A 22,159-nucleotide genomic window follows, 5' to 3' on the forward strand; every position below is an offset into this window, starting at 1 on the left:
GAGCTATTAATTCATATGCGTACGAGTCCAATTTCCATGTCCATGTCCAAAAACGTAAGGCACGTAAATCCCACATTAAATAAACATGGCATTCAATAATGGCAATGCCATTATACGCCCAAGGGGTAATAGGCCAAGAAACCTACGACTTACGCGTACATACATATTACACCATATTAATTTGCGTTTTCCTTTCCTCGATGATATCAAATATTCATCAAAGCTAGGTATATAATTTAGTAGAAATACTATAGCTATAAGTATTATTTTCGAAATAGAATAATGGTTGCAGCTAAACGGAAGGTTTTTACCTTTTTTTTTATTAGTGGTATATATTTTAAGAAACTCTTTGATGTTATTTCGTTTGTTACAAGAAAATAAGTAATACTGTACACATACTGTACAGATACGATGACAAAGTTACATACTGCGAGCCGGCATGTATTAATGAAGCACTAAAAGTATTCCTTGTATCATAGCGAAAAAAACTCAAAGGCAGTCTACTCAAACACACGTCACGGTCCAATACAAGTCAGTTCAAAGTAATCAAACGTCATTTCTCTTACTGAACTGCATGTTTTTGATAGAGTGTTTATTCGCACGTGTCCGGCGCCTATGACGTGATGTCAACAATTTCGTCGCGCCAAAGCGGCGGAAATATTCCCACGCAACCATGCAAAAGCACCTAACTTCTTGTACTACTTTTCATTTATCATTGTCTCTAAATGTAATGCTATTTTCTGCACAGGTACGACTGTTTGTCGAGTTTCACTCTATTCAACACAATCTGACATTAATCCAACAATTTCTCTCCACCATATTGGTCGGCATTCCATTCCATCCCTTTTAATCACTACATAGAAATATTACACACAAATCGTAACTAGACCACAGGTCATACAAATGTCATATAGCTTTACACCAGTGTATGTTGACATTAACGCAATATCCCACTCACTGCTCAAAAATACAAGGCAACATTAATCACCGCACAACAATTTACAGTTTATCTGGCACCATCTTGCTATCAACTTTGCAAGGGCCTCTTATATATGCACCTCATAAACTAACTGTATATTATAATGTAGCAAATTAATTTTAAGAGCACAAGCATTCATCAATACAAAAATGTTTTCCACTCAAACAACCAGGTACAGCAAGGGTATAACAATTAACGACTTCATGCATAACTTGCAACACATTTTTTTTATTATGTTCTGGACAATCATTTTATTTTATGCAGTATATAAAAATGCTTCTAGTAATTTTGGTGATGGAGCCAAACAATGCTCAGACATTTTATTTACTGCAAAACCCCATTTCAATTCATATCACACAGAATAAAACCAAGGCTCAAAGGCATGTTGCAACATTTTATGCACACTGCCACTGTTTTAACAATAACAATATTGAGTATTGATTTATCCTTGCAGATTATCAATAGTATGCACCAACTGAGACCCACAGTTTAATTTACAGTTATCTTCATTCCATAGTTATATATTCCAAACACATAGCCAAGCATCTGTGGATAAATAACCTCTCTGCTCAGTTAAATACAATCCTCTGTCTAATTTGCATTTTTTCAAATCGATGATTTAATCAAACGCATCAACAGCTATAACAGGTAGCACCAAACACTATATAGGAATATAAACCCTCAATGCTTTCATAGGTCTGATATCAGATATCAACCAATTACAGATTTAACACAGTTAGCAAGAAATTATGGCATTAATTTGTTAAATAGAGTTGTTTAAATATACTGCATGTCCGCAGTATGTACATGTTACACTATAGAGATTATATGTATATCTTCATATATATTTCAGAATGAGGAAATTAACATTTCCTAGTAACAGCTTTAAGGATATGAATGTGATTGTTCATAATTCTGTTAGAATTAACAATCATTCTTTCCTCATAGTATATTAAAACAGAGAATGTAATTTCCCCTTTCACTTTAAGGACAAGGTTATATAAGTAATATAAACATTTGAGGATTCAATAATGTACATAGAAATGTCAATATTTCATCACAATAGAAATATTTAATATACCAAATAACAACCCACATCGTTATCATGATCCTGACATTCAATATAATACAATTGAACAAGCTCAATTGTAAGCCTTAGTAATAAAAGAATATTATAAAAAAATATTAGCATGCGAATTAGGCAACAAGTCAACACTTTTTTTTAAATGGCTAATCATTTAAAGGCATTTGAGCAGGGTGAAACACAAATCTTTGTGAGATTCTTTTCACTTCCAATTAGCCATGACAGACAATGTAAATACTCTGCATTTACGCTAAAGAGAATACGTCAACATAACTACTCTTATCCATGATGGATGCAGCTCTCAAAAACTCATTTACAGCACTTTAGTCTTAAATACACACTTGAAGTGTGTCTACAAGTGTGTTTCCATCTTCCTCCTGTCAAAGTTATCACACAACATTCAGCAAAGAGTGCTAAAATTATACAAAAAAGGTCATTTCTGCATCATTTAAGTGTTGAGTTTACATAGTAGTGAGCTCTCTTTGCATTTGCATAACACATAATATAACTGATTGTTAGGTTTGAACATGACTTTGAATAATTCATATGAAATCCATTGATTATCATCAAAATGTTTCTATAACACTTTGGCAGCTTTCACAAATAAATGTCTAAAATTTAAATTTATAAATATATAACCAGGCAATATTCATTCTCTGATTGGCTACATTAGGGCATGTGATGTTATTTAATAGCTTTAGCACATAGAAACAAATATGATATTCATAAATGTATTAATGTGACATCTCATCTATCATCAGGAATTTCAGTGAACTAAGCAACACAATCACAACTGTAGTCTAAAATCAGGCACTCATTGTCATCTCATCTATGCTGGGTTACTAAGCGACAGTATAAGAGTTTTAAGCGCATCTCGTTTCCTAGATACAGCCTCCTGAGTTACTGCATCCTTGAGTGATATTTTACAACCTTGGAGTAATTGTTTACAGAGATGTTCAGTAGAACAGATGACAAATAAACCACAGTCATAACCTATAAAAAGTAGATAATTAAACAGTTTCTTATTATAAGCATAAAAACAAAAACACTTCACACAATATCAGGGATACGGTATCCTAGCAATTACGCAATGATGTGACATATTAGACAAGAGAAAGTTCAGCTAAAATCAAGCAGGGGAATCAATGCCCATTATGTGCATTATATCTGAGTAAAGATTCAAGCTGAGTTAAAATACATTAGTTATTTTACAGATGAACCTTTTGATACTTTGTCTTTCCTATCTAACTACAGATAAACTTTTCACTCTATTTCGTCCATGAATTGAGATAAATGTAGAAATTAAATTAAACCAGATGACTAATATCACATGGCTTAGTTACTACACACTGGATTGTGACATTATTTGAAGAAAGAAAAAGGCCCCACATCAATTTAAGCTGGATTGTTGAATTTCATTATTTTTACAGACTTACAGGCACCAAACAATCTATCGATAGCTCCAAAGATACCACAGTTGCCACTTGAGTTGGAAATACTAACTACAATGAAATAATTCATTCAAATAAAAATTAGCAAAATGTAAACATTGGAATATAAATTATAGATATGTGTGAATGTATTTCTTCAGGTGGTCCTCTGTATGCCATCTATCATGAAAAGCATTCTGTGTATATTTAGATACAACTTGAAAGCTGGACAATATTGTATTTGCTATGAATTGCAAGTTGAACTGCTGACCATTCAGATACAATTTAATACATCATGCTTTTTTTCAAGGCGTATAAATAGAACACAAATATACTAACATTACAAACAAGTTTAGGTTTTATATTATTAATGTATCTTATCAGCATGAAAACTTGAATACTACAATGCAGATCAGAAGCTACAGAGTAAGATGCAAGCACACAGCAAATGTGGATTCCAAATGACCTGGATGACACCCAACAAGAATGAAATTTAGATGTATTTTACTATGATGCAATATCTTTATCACTCATATTGACATTTTGAAAGAGCACTTTGAGACGTCAGTTCGACTGGTTGGTCTAAAGTGATGTAATTTTAATTATTGATGAGAAAACTGTCTTGGGAAACATCCTGTCCAATTCAATTATGCTCTCGTTCAATTAACCTAACTGGCTGTGACTTTTCATGTGTATTTTTTATAAAAAGCTGCAAATCTACGCAACTGTATAATATCATCACAGTGGAATTACAAATTCATTGTTATGACTAATATCTGATTAACAAAAAGAATCTCTGTTTTCGGCTTCTTCTATCACCAACTCCCTCCTCCTTGACTCCTTTTTTTTTACCAGTCTGAAGATTGTTTTTTTGTAATTTTCTACAATTTATATTTCAGTGAATATAATATAATAATGCCTCAACCCAATTCAATGTGAACATAATTCAGCAATGTAAAGTTGATTAGAAAAACATACAGTGTACAGTATCTCAAGGATGTGTACACATGTCTGAAATAACACAAGGCAATTACAAAAAGAAACAAATCACCATAAAAATGATTCCTTAATAAGATTCAGATGACAGTAAGTGTGAAGATCAAACAAATCCAGCAAGCCTATGCTAACATTATTGAACTTTTAACTTGAACAGACCAGACTGAGAGCTAGGGGTTTGTTGACAACACTAATATTGACATGTTTGTAATAATGACTGTGTACTGGGCAAACCAACACAGAACATCGGAATAGTGTTTACCTTCAACATATTCATGCCAGTATGAATTCTTTGGACAAATATTTGCGTTAAAAATGCAAAAAAATGTAAATATCACACTTGATCGAGATTGTTGAATTGTGAAAATATTTCAATGTAGACATTGACCGACTGTAAGAGTCTGCAGGCTTCAGAAGAGAACATTTGTATAGGATAAACCCATGCATACATGTACAATAATGAAATTCTATCTCAATCTCTCTAAAAAGAATATAACCATGAGTGAACATTTAATCAAAACTCAACGGATTGGCATTATAATACTTACTACAGAGGACATTAATCACAAGTAATACTTGAGATACAATGAGGAAGAGATGGACTACAATAAACTAAGTTTAGGCATTCTATGCCTACCTACAATTAATTTACATTCAGTAAATGGTTAGACTTAGGAAAATGGTATATTTATATATACTACTGAAAATCAAAACAGCTCACTTACTGTTTTTCTGTTGTGGGCTGTCTGCAGTTACAAACTTCACTTCTGTCTTGGCTGTAGAGTGAAAACAGACAATAACAAAGATGCTTACATCAATATTAACTTGTAAGATTTATTTATCAGTCAATAGTAGAACAAGCCATGCATGGCACAGTCCCCGTTAGTTATCAAATTTAAGATATAAAGTTTTGTTTATAGTAATATAGCTGGAATATAAACATGTCAGGAATATGATGATTGTTTAACATTTAAATGATTGACATTTGTATCTGATCGTCAAACGAGTATTGAGAGATATGGCTCTAGAACAACATTAATTAAAACAAAATCTGCCATTATGAATATGTGTATAATGAATATATGAAATTTGAACATAGTCAGTCAAAGCATGTCAGAGATATGGCTCTAGAAGCCCATTCATTAAAACAAAATGGCCACTAGTCAGCCATTCAGAATCCGATCTAAAAAATAAAACAATTTTTTTAGCACAAAAATAGCCACCATTAGGCCACTTTAAAAATGATCGTCAAACCAATATATCCGTATATCTGTGACATGATGTGTAATGAATAATTAAAATTTGAACATAATCAGTCAAAACAAGTCAGACATATGGGTCTGGAAACCCATTCATTAAACCAAAATGGCCACCGAACAGCCATTTTGAGTCTGATCTGAAAAATAAAATGACGTGCATCAGTAACCCGTAATGTCTAATGTATGTACCAAGTTTGAACAAAATCCACCCATAAGTGCCAGAAATGCTTGATATTTGATGATTTTTTAGCACAAAAATGACAACCATTCGGCCATTTTGAATAGGATCGTCAAACCAATATATCTGTCTGTCAAGGTCCTATAATGTCCAACGTATATACAAGGTTTGAACAAAATCCATATGTAAACAGCCGGGAAATGCTTGATTTTGATGATTTTTAGCACAAAAATGGCCGCCATTCAGCCATCTTGAATCAGAACGTGAAACAAATTGACGTGCATATGTATGATATCATGTATGATGTATGTGTGAAGTTTGATTGTGATTGGTCCAGGCATTTCTAAGATACAGGTCCGGACGCACGCACAGACGCATGCATGCACGCACAGACACACGGAGGTCAAAACATAAGTCCCCGTTTTCGGACTTCGTCCGAACGGGGACTAATAAGTGGTTTCAAAAGATGCACAATTTGTCAAAATCATTGAAGCGACAGAAACATATTTTAATAATTAATTGAGTGCTGAACTGAATTGATGTCATTTTCTTGATTGTATCATAAGAAAAAACTTAAAATGTCAGGACATATTAATGTATGTCAGTCATATCTGTTAGAACCCCAAAATAGAAATTAAGATATGTCTGTGTCTAAATACAAGAAACTATATACAATAAACATACATTTTTTACGAGTATTCAGAAGTCACTTCAAATAAATGATGCCTTATTTATGCTGATTGAATTTGCAGCTGGTAATACAAGGTGGTATGCAGGGTTGACAACATTTTAAATAGAAAAAATAAGTTGTTAAACTGGATCTGATAACTACAATGACATGTCTTGTATTTCTACAGAATTTGAACAAAAAAATCAACTTTGACAAAATCTGTCATAAGCACATGCACAAATGAAACAGTATGGCTACCAGTCCGTCAAGAATAAAACTGTACAACAAATTAAAATGCAATAATAACCAACCATGAGCAATGTGCATACCAAGTTGCATGAATTTCCCTAAGGATGTCAGAGAACAGCTCAGTTCATGACAGTAAATAGCTGCCAGTCAATCAAATTTTACTGAATCTCAAAACAGATTGCAATGCATCAATACCAAATACATATTGTTCTAATATTGTTATAACTTTAGCATGTTTGGGATATGCTATCAAATACATGTAGATTAATAGTTCCAATATATATTCATTTTTCATTTCACAAATACATTTGTAAACAGTTGTAGAAAAAGCAAGCATCTAAAGTTTAAAAAAAAAAATTGGAGTGCAACAAGTAGTTTAATAAATTACCGGGTATGTAATTTTATCCATTACTTCTCAATAAAGTCAACCAAATCATCTGTCCCTGTTATTAAACATTTTGAACTATGAAGTTGTCAAATAATCAAAATGAATATATTTGTGCTGCATGTGCTTGTATAGTGCTTGTAATATTGACTTATAAAGGTTAGAGCAATGTAAATTACAATTTTTCTTAATATTCATTTCATATTGGTTTATATGATTATTTGATTTTGTATGTGACAAGTTTGAATGAAATCGATCAATGCATGCACACCTAAAATTTGGTATCAGAATAGCAGGCATACTTAATTTTGGGTCATTTTACAACCAACATGGCCGTCAGGCAGCCATTCACATTTGTAACAAAAAACAAAAACAAATCATAATCCAGCCACAATAGAAAGCAAAATGTGTGGGTGTGCACAACTTTCATAACATGCAAATATTTTAAATTGTACCAGTATTAAAACTGAATGTAAATAATACTAGTACTTTTATTTTAGATATAAGCAAATTCGAATAAATGTATGCATGCTGATTGCATTCACAGCTGGTAGTACTAGCTGGTGGGCAGGGTTACACAGAAGAGCATCTCACAATTATGAAAGGTCAAAGCTTGTTCAACTATGATGAATTGAGCAAGCTGCAAAAGTTAATGTATAGTTTATTCTAAAATTAAACACAATAAGTTAAATTATGGTCCAGAAATGATCAATATCTGACTAAGTGAACATGTATATATGACAGAAATATATTACACAACAGTCATTCTTTAGTCAAAGAAACAGACACCTCCTCCAAGTGAGCCAGATTTGAAATTGTAACAACTACTTCATGTAACCACATTCAATTATATGATGCAAATGAACTAGTAGTACTATTTTTAACTTTCACCCTTCATATTTGTTACAATAATAATATCCTTATCAGACTTCAAATACTGGTAGACTTGCATATATTTAAAAAGATACATTGCTACTGTTGTGTTATATCATATGTGACTGACCCTATTGTATGAAAATAAATGTACAGTTATTCTTCTTTCAGCTTTTACAGGTATAGCATAAAGTACACCAATGTGTTCACAAACTGCATGTCCTCCATGTACTACTACCAGGGGAATGTGAATGTCATCAAAACATGATCAATGTAGGTCTCACTAATGAATGAAATAAACATATGTTCTAGATTTGCTAAAATCAACATCTTTTGTAGTTGGGAGAACTTTCCTGGCAGCCGTCTTGATTGATTATAGCCTACATGGTTTTCAACCTGTCAATGTCATACTATTTTTTTTTTCATGCTGTAATGTGCATATGCTGACAACAGGGTTGTTTCAGGTTTAAAATGCTTTTCACAGCTCAAATTATATTTTGTGTTTTCTTGATAAAAAAAATCCAGGTACCACAGAAAAAAAAATACCATTTTTCTACTGATTAGTTTCATTTTAGTACTGTTCAGAATCATGTCAAAATATCCATATGGGAATAACATTGTCGGCAATGCCAATTCACAGAATTCTATAGCATCTCTGTTCTCTAATTTTAGACAAATATTAAGCAGGAACTAAGTGATGAAATACATACGGAGTAGTATACAAGGGTGGTTTTAGCATTTATCATCACAATTCAACTCTGCATGGTTCTTGTGTGAATTGTGAATGTAGGTTTTTAATATGTCAATGATTTCCTGCCAAAATGATACAACTGAGATATTTAAAATATACATTGTATATGCATGGTAAAATGGACAACTTGTATGATTTGTTGTGCAAAAATGCAAATTAAATAATTAAAGCGGGGGAGTAGTCACCTGCGCATGCGTCAGATGGCGATAGCGCGTGTGCGCAAGTGATGACCCTCCCGCTTTAATATAGATGATTCAACAAATAATGGCTTATACAAACCCCCCCTCTCCCAAAACAAATCACATTGAAAATTTGAAAATTAGATATATTTTTACATACACAATGCAAATTACCCAGAAATACAGAAGCCAGGCCATCAAGAATGTGAAGATTCAAGAGGAAGCATTAACAAAGGCCTTACAATTCAGAATACAGCATGTATATTGAGTATGCAAGATCAATATAAATTAGCTAGTAAGACATAGTATGTCAGATTATCCCTTATGTGATCAAGTCAATGTAAAACTACATGGGGCTGACAAGATTAGAACTTAACAAGGATAATTAGTCAAGTGATTACCAATAATAAAGTGGAAGCATGTCCATTTGTTTCTGTATTACCTGACAAGCATATACAAGTTTATGAATCATGAAAGAAAAGTGGAAATTATCTATTATACAACGTATACAATTTGTCTGTGTTCCAAAATTAGAGTGAAGTATTGTTTGGTTACATTTTTAACGAGTAAATCATTTGTTCACATGATTCACATACACCCTTATTTGCATATTGAGTAACCAGGAGCCAACAAAATGTCAATCATCACTCAAGTCTCACAAATCAGGAAGTTCTTGTATGCATAAAATTAAATCTTTTAATTAATTCTCTGCTTTATATTTTGCTTGAATATACCACACAATGAGCGGTAAGTTTGACATTAGCAGGGGGGAAAATGTTTTTCATTTTGAATTCTGTTTTGAGAAATCAATTCTTCACCATTTGGTGGAAGTTTGTGGCCACGTCCGGCAAAGTACCACACATTCGTCTGCCGACGATCATTTGGGTACAAGAAAACATCTCAGTACCTGTGAATAATAATTTACTCAACATTGTTCAACTCAAACAGCGGAAAGTCTTCAGTATCAAAGTAATTTATATCTAATTTACCGAAACAACAATCTCAACACAACTACAATTATAATGGATTGAAAATTAACATTAAGAGCAAACAGAAATACAAGAGAAAATACTATGGCATTGAATCACTGGCCAGTTGACAAATATGGGCATGTAATTTATTAATTATTCAAGTGGGTGATCTTTGGTACTGACATCACTTCTTACATGATTTTTCAAAGGCTAAAAATTGCATTGAGATATGCAAATTTATAGTGAGTGGAACACAAATCTTATATAATAGCAAATGCTCTGGAGTTTATGTTTTAGTAGGGAAGCAAAGAAAACCGACAGAGACAGCTTGGGTAGACATCTACAAAAATCTACAAGTCAGCAGAATTGTGCAGACTATCCAGTGGTCGCCATAATTATGCTTCTTGTATAAATTGCTGGTGTAAACCAAAGATTATGATATTCTTTTAATTACTAGGCACAACTTATGTCAACGTAACTTTTCTAGAAGGAACAGAGTATATATTATGGAAAACTAAAAGTTGAATATTTTAATTACCATAAATGATATCAAAGATATGAAATAATTTTTTGTCAAAATTTAAGCAAAGCAGATTTTGCAGTCATGACTTTAAAAATCTATTCTCCACTTCACTCCAAATGAGTTGTGCTATAATATTGTGTGTCATCCTGCAATCCATCAGATTGTATTTAGAAGCAAGAAAAGAGAAGTTACAAATGATCATGATCATGATCTTAATGGCTGAATTGAAAAAATGATAATATCTGTAAAACCAGAAACATGTTATTACACACAGCACAAACCATAGGAAGTCTCTCAAAAAAAGAGTCTTGAGTTCAAATTTTTGTTATAACATCTGGCAAATTTATTTTGAAAATATATTATATAACGCCTAAAGGGACTCAACCAGATATCCAAAGATTGTTTATGTAGTCTAAATCTGTGACTACCAAGGGGATACTACTACCAGTATTCACAATACCCATTGGTAATAGTGATAGTTGGATAAGTTCAAATTTTATTTAATATCTTTCAAACAGAAAATTATGTTATCCATAAAAGGCTTTGGTAATGTTTCATGTCCTTGAACTTATTCCAAAGAATGATCAAACCCAAAGATACAAACATCACATTTCCATTGCAACATAACATTCAACAGTGAAAATGTAATATGATCTTCTCAAGTATGATTTGACCATTTCATTATATCAAGGGACTAGGTATTAGTTTACAGGTATCTATCAGCTTTGGAGAAGACATGTTTAGTATATGTATTCCAAAGAGACAAGTTCATCAAATATAACTAAATATCTTATTACCGGTATTTATACAGTACTGTGGCATTCAAGCAAGTGAATATTTTATGATTGCTCAACTACATTTTGTATGTAAAAACCTTTATTAACTTGTTAACCGAAAAAGAAATGTCACGTTATCTTTACGGCATCGGTATTAATAAAGCTGATTAGCTGATTCAAAACTTGACCTAGCTATATAATACAATACATAGTAGTATATGAAATGCAGATTACATGCATGTATACATCATATTGCACATATACAAATTAATGTTGGACCGGGTTAGAAAAAGTAACCATACTGCTCACTACATTATAAAGAGTTTATTTGAAATGCTCGATCTGTTTATATTATCAAGGTGTGTGCATTCAATTTGTTGCAGTTAATCAATTTGGCCAGGGGCTTTAAAATAGTAAATTAACTTTTGTAGCAAATGCACATGAAATGTTTATCTTGTTATGATTTTTCCCCAAGAACTTGGGCACACTCACCCAAATTGCGACCAGTAAATAAGTAAATAATGCACATGCATTTGAAGTTTTGATCTTTTTCACAACATTTTAATCTCCCTGTTTGCCCAGTGGTTAAACAAGTTGGTAATATTGTGTTATTCACCATGGCTAAAACTAAAACTACACTTTCCATGCATGATAGTTGCATCTACAATAATTTCACACAATTTATTTCTAAAAGTGAAAAATTGCATGATATATATGTATCAACAAAATGCCTACACAAAAGAGCTCTTAGGCAGCTGTAAAAATTTACCCTCAATTCATCCAGAATACTATCATTTATGACACACACACAAGAGCATGTACATGAACCAATAATTTATTTGGCAAATAAGACCATCGTACACAAAAGTGAGACAATGCAGACTGATAAGATGGTCCCTGGTGCCGCCCCCAAAATGAAGAACAAAGCAGGTGTAAACTAGCTGGCTTACAGTTTCTAAACTAAAATACAAACTATCGGTAGACTAAGACTGAAAACATGTTGGTTGCTGCAGCATAGCTGCATGATGTTAGTATGGAATGGCAGATTGCAGCATTACTGCAACTGGAAAGTATAGGCAGCGAATGCTGTGGCTACACCATGGTTATGCAGCGGGGGCTGCATGAAGTTAAGAGGTTATGGGTAGAGGCAGCGGGGGCTGCAACTACTGAGTTTAGACATTGACGCAGCGAGGGCTGCCTGTTAAGTCGTTAATGAGGTATTATTAATTACAATAATAAAATTAACAATAATAAAACCCACACAAAATATACCGGTACCTGAGAAAAAATATGAATGATCTTGGGGGGATATGGGCTAATCCCATAAGCGAAGTCCCCGAAATGATGCAATTGTTTCAATTGCAGAATAACCCCCACCTGTACATATCACAGTCAAGCCATTTTTCTCTCACGATGAATATTTTAACGTCAATGTTGAAAGCCTAAAATCTGGTAAATTCGATTTCACAAATAACAAATTGGATATGGATTGTATTTCTACTTTTTATGTCAGACTATGGTATCAATCATGGAGAAATTACTGGGTGTGAGGGCTTGCCTTACTATACCCACTCAATAATTAATTGTCATGTCAGTTGCAAATGACTGATAATAATTTATTTTGACTGCAATACTAAGTATTATTTCTATCAAAGCCCACACAATTTGAAAACAAATTTATGAGTAATGATTTGGCTGATTTTATTTTCACCCGAGAGGCTGGAAGTTTTTATGCCAAAAAAAATTTAGGGTTATAATTTAAAAGCAAAACAATTCTTCCATCCAAGTGAAAATAAATCAGATAGTAAATAAATTTACTATGCACACAAATTCACAAGATCTAAAGACCTCAGATTTACAAGCAGACTTGAATGGAACAGATTAATCCTGAAATTTGCACTAAATACTGTAACAACAATGTTTTCTTGCATGCAATTATGACTAATTACACGCATACAGTGTGTACATACATAAATAAATTCACAACAAGGCAAGCAGTAATTCACACAGCAATAAATCACAAAATAATTATTTGCAATTCCCCCTGGACATTGAAATCACCTTGTTACAGTGTATATATAGCTAAAGAGTAACATGTATTTGTCAATATTACAGGTCATACTACTTGTAATGATATTCCTCAAGCATTACCATAATGTCAGAGTTTTAGATTAGGTTCCATATACAAATCACTTTAATTGAATCAATCAGTGAATGAAACGCCAACAGGAAAGGCTGCAAGAGATGCATGGATTGAAGATTGAATGAACCCATTAGATACAATGGTTAACAGAGTTCCAGTATCAATACTATCATTACGCAGCACCATGCACCTTTTTATCACCCTCTGATTAGCGGATATTCTTTCTACAAATGCCCTTTCCATATTCAATCAAATCATTAAGCATAAATATCTATTCAAGAATATAGCACCAACCAAATATCTGTATATTATTATCAAAATATTTTTTCTAGTAGTATTATCACATATCAAAAATGTATTTTCTGAAATATGCTGTTCAGTGATACAATATCAAATATGATTACATACAGGAAAGAGCATTCTGCAATATTCCAACTTAAATCAGATTTGCATACTACACAATATACAATTTGTGCTAAATAATTCAATAAGAATTTCCACAATCCAGTTGATGTGTTCATTTCATTGAATTGTTCCAATCATGTGACAGAATCTATAAAGCTACTGTCAAAACATGTACATGTATCTATAAATATCAGCACACAAATATGGTTACAATGTAACATTTAATGGATACTTTTGAATGCTGCTCAAAAATTATTGGGATACAGTCAATACAAATATACCTTGGCTAATATAAAATATATATATCTTACAGTCTATTTGTTTTTAAAGAAACTGCTATAATTCATATGAGAAACATAATGCTTTTATGCAAATGAAAAATAATAGGTATAAAAGTGGCATAATCATTTTCTGCTGTAAATGCACTTTAGTTTTTAAGTTAGTCAGCCATTGGATGTAATACATCTTAAAAAAGGTGCTGAACCTGCCACTTTGATAAGAATGGACGTACAATACAATAAAAGACTACAATAAAATTGAGAGCAATCAAGTAATTGCATTTTATAGTTCCTATGAAATATCAAGTTTAAGAAATATATATGGCCTGAAAACTGCATTTATTTAAAACAAAATGGCCACCAGTCAGCCATTTTGAAACAAACCATAAAACAATATACAACATGCATCAAGGTCTCATAATATTCAATGTATATACCAAGTTTGAATGAAATCTGTCCATGTACAGCTGATATACAAATCCAGAATTGCGTAAATGCTTATTTTGATAAATTTTTAACATCAAAATGGCAACCATTCGGTCATCATGAATCCAATCAATATGCATATGTGCAATATGATGTATATATGCAAGCCATGTCAAATTTGAACATGACCTGTCAAGGTATGTCAGAGATATAGGTATGAAACAACATTTGTGACCACATAAATGACCATTATTCATCAATTTTGAAACTGATCTGAAAACCAAACAGACATGTCATGCATTAGGGTCTCTCATTGTCTGAACAGAGACTAAATATAATACATACAATAAAATTTTAGGGATAAATTTATTTTTGTAACTTGTATATCAATTATAGAGCACAGTTAAAATATACAATTTTAATAGACTAAGTATCAATCGATTAATTTTAAGAGCTGTATATTTTGCTACATTTTGTACCATAGATGCAATCCTGAAATATAGTGTTTATAACATCACTAGCAACTAGCAAATTACTACATCTATTGAATAGTTAGATGTCTAAACTAGACAAAGTGGTTTTAATTTCTAATCAGAAGTCTAAACCCGGAATAAATAATGGAATCATCCACCAGGTGCACTGCACCTACATGTATGGGGCTCATAAAAGATTCCAGGATAATCAGTTCAGTGCCGACAAACAACAGCTCCCCAAGAGCAAAGTACAGGAGTCTGAGGGGGCTGGCAAGTAGTGCAAGTAATTGGGAGTGACTAATAAAAAAGTAGACTAGTTTGGAAAGTAGTCTTTCTAGTTTATGATGTCACTAGCCAATGACTACCGCTAGTACTAATGGATTAAACAAGACATACCGGTAGCGTGTGAATTTTAGAAGCGAAGCTGCAGGCACCATGTTTGAGATCATGCACAAAGTAAAACACCATATGGATTATCAAGAGTGAAGATTTACACTACTACAGGTAGATAGGAATGAGGTAGATAGTAGTATAAACAGGGAGCATGTCTGCTTATAGTGACTATAGATGCATTTGTCAAGTTTCTACCTCAAACCCCACGTTTCATGTTTATATGTTCATATGTGCCTGTAGTTTTGATTACGATATGCCTACACACTGAGTAGAATCAAAGTGAAAAGCCATAACTTGAACGATGAATGAATTAAGTAGGACTCTTAGACTTGTATTTATCATTCAGGATTATTGATTGGCGATCAAAGCCACTTTGTCTAGTTAGGACAAATACACAATGTATCTAACTATCCAATGGTATAAGTAATTGGCAGTAACTAATAAACAAGACTAGCATGGAAAATAGTCATATCATACACATTAATAAGTAAAATAACGTATTAAATTTTGTCATGCTGGTTTCTAGTTCCATCTAATGTTTCATTTTATGCTTATGTATATTGACACAAACGACCTCAATGATGATATTCTAGAACCTACATACAATCCATGTATATAACAAGTTATTAATTTAAAGTGATTCAAAATCTGGAATTAATTCTATTATATAAATTAAGGTACCATATTTGTTCTATTACATGCTTGCGTAAATATATTGTATTTTTATTTAAACACTTCAAACAACAAGAAGGCAAAAATACGTTGTTTTACTGGTGCTTCTATAATAGTTTAATCCTAATCTGGTCAAATCAATGTAAAAGTACGTTGGGCTGACAGAATAAGGGTTAATAGAGCAAACGCACATGTCAGAAACAGCCAAGTCAAACTTTGTCATGACTAATAGACAGTGACATATCAACTGGTGTGGGGTCAAAGGTCGGATTTCAATTATGAATATTTCATAAAAGATACAACCTATACAAATGTGGAATTAATTTTAATTTAGTTCAAATGACTGAAATGAGTGATGAGGCACTTACATTTACGCAGGTAATATCTATCTGCTGTCACAATACAGCTACAATGTAGCAAATGCTACTGTAAGTGTAAAAATTTATTTATACAAACAAACCTGTATACACAGATTATCATTTTGTATTATAATTATCAAATTGAAATTGATGCCATTAGTCATTTGGACTGTATGGCTTGTAGTACATATAAATGTACATGCAGTGACATGTTGGATGTGAATGTGTTGAATGTAGCTCTCTTGCACAAATTAATTATAGTAAGAAATCAATGTTAAAACATACATTTTATAACACTTTGTTAACTAAGAGACACATAAGCACAGTTGGTATGCTGTAAAACACCTAGAACATTATGTTTCAATAATGATACAATGCAATCAGAAATTTGAAAACATCAAGAGATTACAGATTGTGCAACTCTAATCTGAAATAGGTCAGTTAGGAATACCAATTCCATTAGAAGTCTGACCTGATGAAACCTTTCTGTCAAACACATTTACCAGACCCATAAGAATAATCAAGATTCTTTTCAGGTGAAAACACTGAAAATTGTCTCTATTATGACAAAGTTTCTACAAATTCATATATTGAGAATGAGAGAAAGAATATATTGAGAATTTGCAAAATTGCAAAACAGATTTAATTTAAAAGCATTCAAGCTACCATTGGGACTACAAAACTGAGTCATAAGCTGATAATCATTGAACAGTCACATATACTAAATCACACAGTATCATGGATTACTACTACAAGACTACACTGCATCTAATGTATTGTTTTACACTGCTAATAACCCTGAAGATTCACTAACACACTTCAAGTATATTTCTACGTTACCTTTGACATAAGTAGCTAATTTAGTGCTCAACGCCGACACACTCTGAGAGTAGTAACTGCCTGCAGAGTCATAGTGACTGAATGATTCATTTTCTCTGTCAAATACCAAGAGAGTCCTGGAAAAGAAAGAAAGTATTAAAGTAAAATAACAATTTGGGAACACATTCTGTGATGAAAAGAATCCTCATTAGCTGTAGGCTAATAGGTTTTATCATACTGTAAAGCACACATAATCTATTTGGCTTAAAAGGTAAAATAATAAATATCGGTAAATAATTTTAAAATTGCATATCTTCAAACTCCAAATAATCAACAAACTCGTATTTTATAAATTTGTAGATTTATAAATAAATTCGAATCAACACAAATTAAACAAATTGAAGTGATAGGACTTTTCATACAACAAATATACCATCAAAATCATCAGGCATGAAGGCTGCTGAGTTCAATCTAATGACAGGTTATGTGCAAAGATTGTCAATATCTAAACTGAGCTGGAAAAGTCAATCACCCATATCTCAGTTTTAACACTGAGCTCAAATCCTCAAATCCGGCACAAAAAAGATCAATCTCTTCACGAGTGATTGTGCCAGACACTAAAATAAGGGAAGCCTAAGTCACTGAAGATTCATTCATCTATGGATGTGACTTGAGAGAAATCATGGATTGAGGTTTGCAGGTGTTTGTGTTTGACCGAGCTGGTTGACACCACTATAGTGCATTAAATAGCCATGAAAACTACTATATATCATTAATTATACAAATTACCAAATGTCATTACCCACTCATTCAATATATCCAGTTTTATAAAGTGGTCACCCAGGGGATTTTCCTGCATGTATACTTATTGATAATTTAATTTCTTATAGTAATTTTTATTGGTAATCATAACAAGGTAAATAATATCACATACAGTTTGTATGCTTCACAGTATGTGATAAAGTAAAAGAACATAAAAAAAGATATTAGCTGACAGCTGATGCAGTCACAGTGGTGCACATTACTACTTACACTAGTATCCTCAAAAGGAAACAAAATATATACTGATTGCCAAGGTGATTGTTTTACAGTTATCATTGGAGATCAGCGATGATTGTGATTGGATTCCCCTCATTACATGGCAAATGGCCTGAGGTAGGATGTTTTTTTCAAGACTAATGTCTCTTAGTTTCATTTTACCACTCATCCAGAACTAAAGTGAAGTTGAGCCTCACTGACAGACTGTGCTGAACTTCATTCCAATTTACATTCTAAGAATGTATATAATGATAACAAAAGTCCTCCTTTAAAAAACATAGCAAAACTACCGGTACTATAAACCTCATTTTGATAAATGTAAGGGAATTAACTTTAACTGATATATTAAATTTTGATATTTTTCACTTGGTTTTAACTTCACTGATTGTCCAGTGTAACAATCAGTTCTATTTTACTGTAACATTAATTTTCATGTGGATTTATTTAATAGCAGATTTCACTTATCAACAGAAATAGTGTAATTGAATCACAGGGAATAATTAATACTTACAAATAAGACTATGGACTTGAAATTGTATGAATGTGACATTATTTAAATATGCAAGACACACAATTAGACAAAGATAAAATTTGTTTTTCAAACACCTAAGATTTCCTTCATTCTCATTTTTTGTTTTTCGTCATGTTTCAAATAAATAGTTTCTAATATGGTCAAATTTTTTTATAAATATACATTAATCAGGTATTTAAGTGGGAGGGTTGTAACCTGCACACGGTGGGAATTGAGTCCCAAGCGATGATAACAACACATGCAAAGGCTCATATGGGTAGACGCTTGTTGGTAAACAATGATACGCTACATGTATGGCCATCTGACGCATAATTGTCATGATAACAATGCAAATTAATTGTGCTGATTAATTCAAAGCTAATTTTATATGGACAATCTCACAAAATTTTCTGGCACAGGAATATTCATTCATACTATACAATACAGTTTATAAAAAATGTACATGTACCATCTATTCAACATTTGCATAGACAGGAGGCAAAAATGTGCAGAATGTTGCAAGAAAATGCGGGTGACAAATATGGCATTTTTAAAGACAAGGTCAAATCATGCATTTTCACAGAAAAAGTAACGATTGGACATTTTAGGTCACATACATGTAACACCAATATCAAACAACAGTGACATGGTGTAGTGAATAAAAGTAGAATAAAATGTTTTTTTGTTTCTTTTCAAAGGTACAAATGTACATAATCATTCAGTTTATTTCAGCTGGCATTCTATTTTTCAGTCTGTAATAGGAACCCAACATTTTGACATACTTTAAAATTGCATTGAACTGTATGTGCAAAGAATGCAATAAGGAGTTGTTATGGTAATCAGTGTCACTCTATTACCAAGTAATACTAATTTTTATTACTAAAAATGTCTAATACAGTTGACATACATGTAACGCAGTTTACATTTTCTACTGGGAATTAATGCTGATCTCATTTGCAATCCACCAGTTAACAGAGTTTTCAGTTTAACAATCTGTTCATTGGACAAACTGATAAGATAGAACTCAGTACCTGACATGAATCACCAATCAATTAATTGATTAAATTCTACAAAAAAAAAACTCATCTGCCCTGAATAGCTAATAATAAGTGTGTGTTGGTGACGTATTTTATGAACTATACATTACTATGTGAATATCATGCTGACAAAATACCAGTACAGAACAACTCTCTGAAATAATAATATTTGCAGTATTTTAATTTTAGTTGAACATTGCCATAGTGATCTTGTTGAAAAAGTAGATGTTTTGCTATTTAACTGTTATCTTGAATAGAACATAGAACAACTATTACTTGTCTTCATTGATGGTTATTAGATGCATAATGAGTTCTTGTTTCAGTGAACTTGTAAACTGTTATTTTAAGTTAAAATAACTTTGCACCTTGACTATTAAAGACTGTTAAGCTTTAATAAAGGTGCAATATCTGAAAAAAAATAGATTTTAATTTACAAAAGTTTAGGGGAAGTGGGAATGAACCAACAACATCTACCACAGCAAGTCGAGCCTCTAATGACTGAGCTATTGACTGTGACTTGTGATTGAGGGAGGGGGGGGGGGTATAAACATGTACATGAGAATGGTCATTTCATTGTCACATGGTATGCATTGAATCATCTATGAGCAAATGGCAAAGATAGATCTGTGTTTATTTATAACCTCTGTTCAGTAACATGCCTGGAGCAATGTAATCTTTCAATTTTATCGTTTTTAGTGATACAAGTTTGAAACACTCACTCAATACTTGCAATTTACTCAACTCTGACTAAAACTGTAGTTTTATATCTGGAAACCCACATGGTGTTTTTAATACATAATAAAAACTATTCGTCGGTCCGCAAGTCTGTGATGGGTAACTTTTTACTCAGACAGGATAAAATCCCAAATTCCAAATTTGTGTGATGGGCTGCTATAAGAGAAAACAATTTTGAACTGTATTATTTACAAATACAAACGCATCATTATTTTTTGTAAATTCGCCTTTCAATCATTGATAAAAACATTTCCACATGCATTAGAATTAGAGTAGAGCCTCATTATAGGGAAGCTCTCATTCTAGTCTCAATGCACATAATGTGATTGTCAAGACTTCTTGTTTACATGATCAGGTGACATCTGAGAAAACAAATTTCAACTGTGTTCCAATTGAGTTGTGCCTCATAGCAGCGATGTTACACCGTTATTTGGGGGATTGAGCCTTCACCAAAAAGAACAAGTCATGCATGACACAGTCCCCGTTAGTTATCAAATTTAAGATATATAGTTTTGTAATATAGCTGGAATATGATTTTTTAACATTAAAATGATTGACATTTGTATCTGATTGTCAAACAAGTACTTGTCCATATTGAGAGATATTGCTCTGGAACAGCATTCAAAATCAGCCATTTTGAATACATGTATATATATATAACATGATGTATAATGAATATATAAAATTTGAATATAATCAGTCAAAGCATTTAAGAAATATGGCTCTAGAAGCCCAATCATTAAAACAAAATGCCCGCTAGTCAGCTATTTTGAATCCAATCTGAAAATTAAAATGATGTGCATCAGGAACCTGCAATGTCTAATGTATGTTATAAATGCAAGAAATGCTTGATATTTGAGGATTTTTTTAGCACAAAAATAGCCACCATTTGGGCACTTTGAAAAGGATCGTCAAACCAATATATTCGTATATCTACATGTATGACATGATGTATAATGAATATTACAAATTTGAACATAATCAGACAAAACAAGTAAGACATATGGGTCTGGGAACCCATTCATTTAAACAAAATGGACAGACAGCCATTTTGAATCTGATCTGAAAAATAAAATGATGTGCATCAGGAACCCGTAATGTCTAATGTATCTACCAAGTTTGAACGAAATCTATCCAGAAATGCCAGAAATGCTTGATATTTGATACTTTTTTAGCACAAAAATGGAATCGTCAAACCAATATATCTGTATATCTATGACATGATCTATAATGAATATTTAAAATTTGAACATAATCAGTCAAAGCAAGTCAGAGATATGGCACTAGAACCACATTCATTAAAACAAAATGGCCGCCACTCAGCCATTTTGAATCTTATCTGAAAAACAAAATGTCTAACGTATATACCAATTTGAACAAAATCCATCTGTAAACAGCCAAAAAATGCTTGAATTTTACGATTTTTAGTACAAAAAATGGCCGCCATTCGGCCATCTTGAATCAGATCATGAAACAAATTGCCGTGCATATGTATAATATCATGTATGATGTATGTGTGAAGTTTGATTGTGATTGGTCCAGGCATTTCTAAGATACAGGCATGGAC

General features: G+C 32.4%; 1 protein-coding gene across 1 annotated transcript in view; it reads right to left on the reverse strand.

Moving 5' to 3' along the window:
• Positions 1-1,187: 1,187 nt before the first annotated feature.
• Positions 1,188-22,159, reverse strand: part of LOC100370359 (sentrin-specific protease 8-like) — a 131,056-nt gene continuing 110,084 nt past the window's right edge. The window contains exons 4-6 of the mRNA XM_085497056.1: positions 17,293-17,408; positions 5,215-5,265; positions 1,188-3,056 (exon numbers count right to left, since the gene is read on the reverse strand). Of these exons, the coding sequence (XP_085353182.1) occupies positions 2,893-3,056; positions 5,215-5,265; positions 17,293-17,408 (331 nt within the window). The 3' untranslated portion in view covers positions 1,188-2,892. The remainder of the gene's footprint in view (positions 3,057-5,214; positions 5,266-17,292; positions 17,409-22,159) is intronic.

This window comes from Saccoglossus kowalevskii, chromosome 3, assembly GCF_978046115.1.
Source record: "Saccoglossus kowalevskii chromosome 3, keSacKowa6.1, whole genome shotgun sequence".
Classification (NCBI taxonomy): domain Eukaryota; kingdom Metazoa; phylum Hemichordata; class Enteropneusta; family Harrimaniidae; genus Saccoglossus; species Saccoglossus kowalevskii.